The sequence below is a fragment of the Oncorhynchus gorbuscha genome, linkage group LG10, assembly GCF_021184085.1.
Source record: "Oncorhynchus gorbuscha isolate QuinsamMale2020 ecotype Even-year linkage group LG10, OgorEven_v1.0, whole genome shotgun sequence".
In the NCBI taxonomy this organism is placed as follows: Eukaryota; Metazoa; Chordata; class Actinopteri; order Salmoniformes; family Salmonidae; genus Oncorhynchus; species Oncorhynchus gorbuscha.
This window is the reverse complement of record NC_060182.1, coordinates 85,552,411-85,558,410: the sequence shown is the minus strand read 5'-3', so window position 1 is coordinate 85,558,410 and position 6,000 is coordinate 85,552,411. Positions and strand designations below refer to the sequence as shown.

General features: G+C 54.4%; 1 protein-coding gene across 1 annotated transcript in view; it reads left to right on the top strand.

Annotated features, from left to right (window-relative positions):
* Positions 1 to 4,280: 4,280 nt before the first annotated feature.
* LOC124046963 (structural maintenance of chromosomes protein 6-like) overlaps positions 4,281 to 6,000 on the top strand; it is a 49,654-nt gene continuing 47,934 nt past the window's right edge. Inside the window, exons 1-5 of the mRNA XM_046367711.1 lie at positions 4,281 to 4,327; positions 4,389 to 4,407; positions 4,589 to 4,690; positions 5,556 to 5,675; positions 5,826 to 5,921. Of these exons, the coding sequence (XP_046223667.1) occupies positions 4,281 to 4,327; positions 4,389 to 4,407; positions 4,589 to 4,690; positions 5,556 to 5,675; positions 5,826 to 5,921 (384 nt within the window). The remainder of the gene's footprint in view (positions 4,328 to 4,388; positions 4,408 to 4,588; positions 4,691 to 5,555; positions 5,676 to 5,825; positions 5,922 to 6,000) is intronic.

Here is a 6,000-nt window from a genome sequence, read left to right as displayed (position 1 = left end):
GTCTGGCCATCGGGTCGGTCGGTCTGTCTGTCTGGCCATCGGGTCGGGTCGGGTTCGTCTGTCTGGCCATCGGGTCGGTCGGTTCTGGGTCTGTCTGGCCATCGGGTCGGGTCGGGTTCGTCTGTCTGGCCATCGGGTCGGGTCGGGTTCGTCTCGGTCTGGCCATCGGTTCAGCCGGTCTGTCTGTCTGGCCATCGGGTCGGTCTGGGTCTGTCTGTCTGGCCATCGGGTCGGTCGGTTCGTCTGGCTATCGGTCGCCGGCCCGTTCTGGCCATCGGGTCGGGTCGGGTTCGTCCGTCTGGCCATCGGTCTGTCTGGCCATCGGTCGGTCGGGTTCGTTCGTCTGGCCATCGGGTCGGGTCGGGTTCGTCTGTCTGGCCATCGGTCGGGTCGGTTCGTCTGTCTGGCCATGGGTCGGGTCGGGTTCGGCTATCGGTCGGTCGTTCTGTGTGTCTGGCCATCGGGTCGGTCGGTCTGTCTGTCTGGCCATCGGGTCGGTCGGTCTGTCTGTCTGGCCATCGGGTCGGTCGGTCTGTCTGTCTCGGCCGGTCGGGTCGGCCGGTCTGTCGGTCTGTCTCTCGGTCGGTCGGTCTGTCTGTCTGGCCATCGGGTCGGTCGGTCTGTCTGTCTGGCCATCGGGTCGGTCGGTCTGTCTGTCTGGCCATCGGGTCGGTCGGTCTGTCTGTCTGGCCATCGGGTCGGTCGGTCTGTCTGTCTGGCCATCGGGTCGGTCGGTCTGTCTCACTGGTCGGGTCGGGTTGTCTGGTCGGTTCGTCTGGCCATCGGGTCGGTGTCTGTCTGGCCATCGGGTCGGTCGGTCTGTCTGTCTGGCCATCGGTCGGTCGGTTCGTCTGTCTGGCCATCGGGTCGCGGTCGGTCTGTCTGTCTGGCCATCGGGTCGGGTCGGTCTGTCTGTCTGGCCATCGGGTCGGGTCGGGTCTGTCTGTCTGGCCATCGGGTCGGTCGGTCTGTCTGTCTGGCCATCGGGTCGGTCGGGCGGTCTGTCTGGCCATCGGGTCGGTCGGGTCGTCTGTCTGGCCATCGGGTCGGGTCGGTCGTCTGGCCATCGGTCGGTACTGTTTGGTCGGGTCGGTCGGTCGTCTGGCCATCGTGGTCGGTCGGGTCTGTCCGCCTGGCCATCGGGTCGGGTCGGTCTGTCTGTCTGGCCATCGGTCTGGGTCTGGCCATCGGGTCGGTCCGCCTGGCCATCGGGTCGGGTCGGTCTGTCCGCCTGGCCATCGGGTCGTCGGTCTGGGCCGCCTGGCCATCGGGTCGGGTCGGTCTGTCGGTCTGGCCATCGGGTCGGTCGGGTCTGTCCGTCTGGCCATCGGGTCGGTCGGTCTGGCCATCGGGGTCGGGGTCGGTCTGGCCATCGGGTCGGGTCGGGTCGGGTCTGGCCATCGGTCGGCCGGTCTGTCTGGCCATCGGGTCGGTCGGTCTCGGGTCTGGCCATCGGGTCGGGTCGGTCGGTCGGGTCTGTCTGGCCATCGGGTCGGGTCGGTCTGGCCATCGGGTCGGGTCTGTCTGGCCATCGGGTCGGTCGGTCGGTTCGTCTGGCCATCGGGTCGGTCGGTCTGTCTGGCCATCGGGTCGGTCGGTCTGTCTGGCCATCGGGTCGGTCGGTCGGTCTGTCTGGCCATCGGGTCGGTCGGTCTGTCTGGCCATCGGGTCGGTCGGTCTGTCTGTCTGGCCATCGGGTCGGGTCGGGTCGGGTCTGTCTGGCCATCGGGTCGGGTCGGTCTGTCTGTCTGGCCATCGGGTCGGCCGGTCGTCGGTCTGGCCATCGGGTCGGGTCGGTTCGTCTGTCTGGCCATCGGGTCGGTCGGGTCGTCTGTCTGGCCATCGGGTCGGTCGGTTCGTCCGCCTGGCCATCGGGTCGGTCGGTTCTCGTCCGTCTGGCCATCGGTCGGTCGGGTCGTCTGTCTGGCCATCGGGTCGGTCGGTTCGTCCGCCTGGCCATCGGGTCGGGTCGGGTCTGCCATCGGTCCGGCTCTCGGCCATCGGGTCGGTCGGTTCGTCCGCCTGGCCATCGGGTCGGTCGGTTCGTCTGTCTGGCCATCGGGTCGGTCGGTCGTCCGCCGGCCATCGGGTCGGTCGGTTCGTCCGCCTGGCCATCGGGTCGGTCGGTCGGCCGCCTGGCCATCGGGTCGGTCGGTTCGTCCGGGTCGGGCCATCGGGTCGGGGTTCGGGCTGGCCGCCTGGCCATCGGGTCGGTCGGGTCTGTCTGGCCGCCTGGCCATCGGGTCGGGTCGGCTCCGTCTGGCCGCCTGGCCATCGGGTCGGGCCATCGGGTCTGTCTGGCCGCCTGGCCATCGGGTCGGTCGGGTCTGTCTGGCCGCCTGGCCATCGGGTCGGGTCGGGTTCGGTCGTCGGGCCGCCTGGCCATCGGGTCGGTCGGTTCATCGGGTCTGGCCGCCTGGCCATCGGGTCGGGTCGGGTCTGTCTGGCCGCCTGGCCATCGGGTCGTCGGCCCGTCTGGCCGTCTGGCCATCGGGTCGGTCGGGTCTGGCCGTCTGGCCATCGGGTCGGTCGGTCTGTCTGGCCGTCTGGCCATCGGGTCGGTCGGTCTGTCTGGCCGTCTGGCCATCGGGTCGGTCGGTCTGTCTGGCCGTCTGGCCATCGGGTCGGTCGGTCTGTCTGGCCATCGGGTCGGTCGGTCTGTCTGGCCGTCTGGCCATCGGGTCGGTCGGTCTGTCTGGCCGTCTGGCCATCGGGTCGGTCGGTCTGTCTGTCTGGCCATCGGGTCGGTCGGTCTGTCTGGCCGTCTGGCCATCGGGTCGGTCGGTCTGTCTGGCCATCGGGTCGGTCGGTCTGTCTGGCCGTCTGGCCATCGGGTCGGTCGGTCTGTCTGGCCGTCTGGCCGTCGGTCGGTCTGTCTGGCCGTCTGGCCGTCGGTCCGTCTGTCTGGCCGTCTGGCCGTCGGTCCGTCTGTCTGGCCGTCTGGCCGTCGGTCCGTCTGTCTGGCCGTCTGGCCGTCGGTCCGTCTGTCTGGCCGTCTGGCCGTCGGGTCGGTCGGTCTGTGTGTCTGGTCGTCGGGTCGGTCTGTGTGTCTGGCCGTCGGGTCGGTCTGGCCGTCGGGTCAGGCTGTTTGTCTGTCGGTCAGGTCAGGTCGGTCTGTCTGGCCGTCAGGTTGGTCTGTCTGTGTCTGTCTGGCCGGTCGGTCTGTCTGGCCGTTCTCTTTATCTATTCTCTATTTTAATCAACCGTTACCTTCTATTCCAGGGCACTTGGTTTCAAATAAAAAGGATGAATTGACTGCAATTTTGGATCACTTCAACATCCAGGTATTGTGTGTGTGTGTATATATAGAGTGCGTGTGTGTTTTATTGAAAGTGAATCATGTTATTTATTTTTAATTACACTACCGTTCCAAAGTTTGGGGTCACCCGCAACGTCAACAGTAAAGAGGCGACTCCGGGATGCTGGCCTTCTAGGCAGAGTTCCTCTGTCCAGTGTGTGTTATTTTGCCCATACTAATCTTTTATTTTTATTGTTCAGTCTGAGATAGGCCTTTTTCTTTGCAACTCTGCCTAGAAGGCCAGCATCCCGAAGTCGCCTCTTCACTGTTGACGTTGAGAATGTTGTTTTGTGGGTACTATTTAATGAAGCTGCCAGTTGAGGACTTGTGAGGTGTCTGTTTCTCAAACTAGACACTCTAATGTACGTGTCCTCTTGCTCAGTTGTGCACCGGGGCCTCCCACTCTTTTCTATTCTGATTAGAGCCAGTTTGCGCTGTTCTGTGAATGAAGTAGTACACAGCATTGTACCAGATCTTCAGTTTCTTGGCAATTTCTCGCATGGAATAGCCTTCATTTCTCAGAACAAGAATAGGCTGAAAAATTTCAGAAGAAGGGTCTTTGTTTCTGGCCATTTTAAGCCTTTAATCAAACCCACAAATGTTGATGCTCCAGATACTCAACTAGTCTAAAGAAGGACAGTTTTATTGCTTCTTTAATCAGAAAAACAGTTTTCAGCTGTGCTACCATAATTGCAAAAGGGTTTTCTAATGAGCAATTATTCTTTCTAAAATAATCAAATTGGATTAGCTAACACAACGTGCCATTGGAACACAGGAGTGATGGTTGCTGATAATGGGCCTCTGTACGCCTATGTAGATATTCCATTAAAAATCAGTAATTTCCAGCTACAATAGTCATTTACAACATTAACAATGTCTACACTGTATTTCTGATCAATTTGATGTTATTTTAAATGGACAAAAAAAGAGCTTTTCTTTCAAAGACATTTCTAAGTGACCCCAAACTTTGGAAAGGTAGTGTATGTCCGTATTTGAAAAGCCTCTTTTGCTGTTCACTGTAAATCACAGGTGGATAACCCCGTCTCAATTCTTAACCAAGAAATGAGTAAGCAATTTCTCCATTCAAAAGCGAAGGAGATAAGTATAAGGTACAGTTGTAATTTAAACTCTTTGTCCTTGTTTTGTAATTTAAGCTCTGACATTTTCTTGTCTACATGCTTGTTTTTTGTCAACCATTGTTGTCCCATATGCAATTCTAATTCTATATCCACTTCATCATGCTCAACCAAAGTTCCTTCTGGGGATTTAATTTTTAAAATATTTCTGTAGTTCTTCATGAAAGCGACTCTACTGGAGCAGATGAAGAGAGACTACATCCACATCAAACAGACTAAAGCAGTGACCAGAGAACAGGTTGAGAGGCAAGAAGAGGTAATGCTATCGCATGGAAATGACATTTTATGGGGGCCCAAAAATAAATGTATTACGTTTTTAAAGTGCATTTCATACATGGTCACACATACACTTAACGAATTTTATTTTTTATTTTTATTACATTAAAAAAAGATAACAATGTAACACTATATATGTACCCGGTTTGTTAGAGGTTTTCAATTAAATGACCCCGTACAAAAATATAAATGCAACATGCAACAATTTAAAAGATTTTATTGAGTTACAGTTGATATAAGGAAATCAGTCAATTACAATAAATTCATTAGGCCCTAATCTATGGATTTCACATGACTGGGAATAGATTTATGCATCTGTTGGTCACAGATACCTTAAAAAGAAGTAGGGGCGTGGATAAAAAAAATCTCAGTATCTGGTGTGACCACCATTTGCCTCATGTAGCGGGACACGTTTCTTACATTTTCTGGTAACCGCTCTGGTGGACATTCCTGCTGTCAGGATGCCAATTGCACACTCCCTCAACTTGAGACATCTGTGGCATTGTTGTGTGACAAAACTTCACATTTTAGAGTGGCCTTTTATTGCCCCCAGCACAAAGTGCACCTGTGTAATGATCATGCTGTTTAATCAGCTTCTTGATCATCCATCCAGCTGACAGGTGTGGCATATCTTGACAAAGGAGAAATGCTCACTAACAGGGATGTAAACAAATTTGTGCTCAACATTTTAGAGAAATAAGTTTCTTGTCCATATGGAACATTTCTGATATGTTTTATTTCAGCTCATGATGCGTGGCACCAACACTTTGTGTTGCATTTCTATTTTTGGTTAGTATATAAATAGGACAGTAAGACTCTAACCATGTTTTATCTTTTGCTTTCAGTGTCTAAAGGATCTCAAGCAGGAGTTTTTGCAGAAGAAGGAGAGGTACGAAAACCTGTCATCTGTTGGTAAGATGAAGGAGACTCTGGAGGAACTGAAGAAGATGATGGCATGGTGCTTGGTAGGGACGTTACTTGTTTGTTTCTCATTCACCGTTTTTGTTTAGTTTGGGCTAAGTCAACGCCTTTCAAAAGTGTTGGAAGTTCTTAAATTATATTATTTTCTGCAAGAAAATAATATGGTCATGTCAACTCTGTTTTGTTACTTTCAGGTGAGAGAAAAGGAGCGGTTGGTTCAACAGCTACAGGAACAGATAGACACAGAGGGAAGTAATCACAAACACGAAGAAAACCTTCAACTCTGTCAGGTATTTGTGAAGTATATTTGTCTAAGTACACTACACGACTAAAAATATGTGGACACCTGTTGGTCAAACATCTCATTCC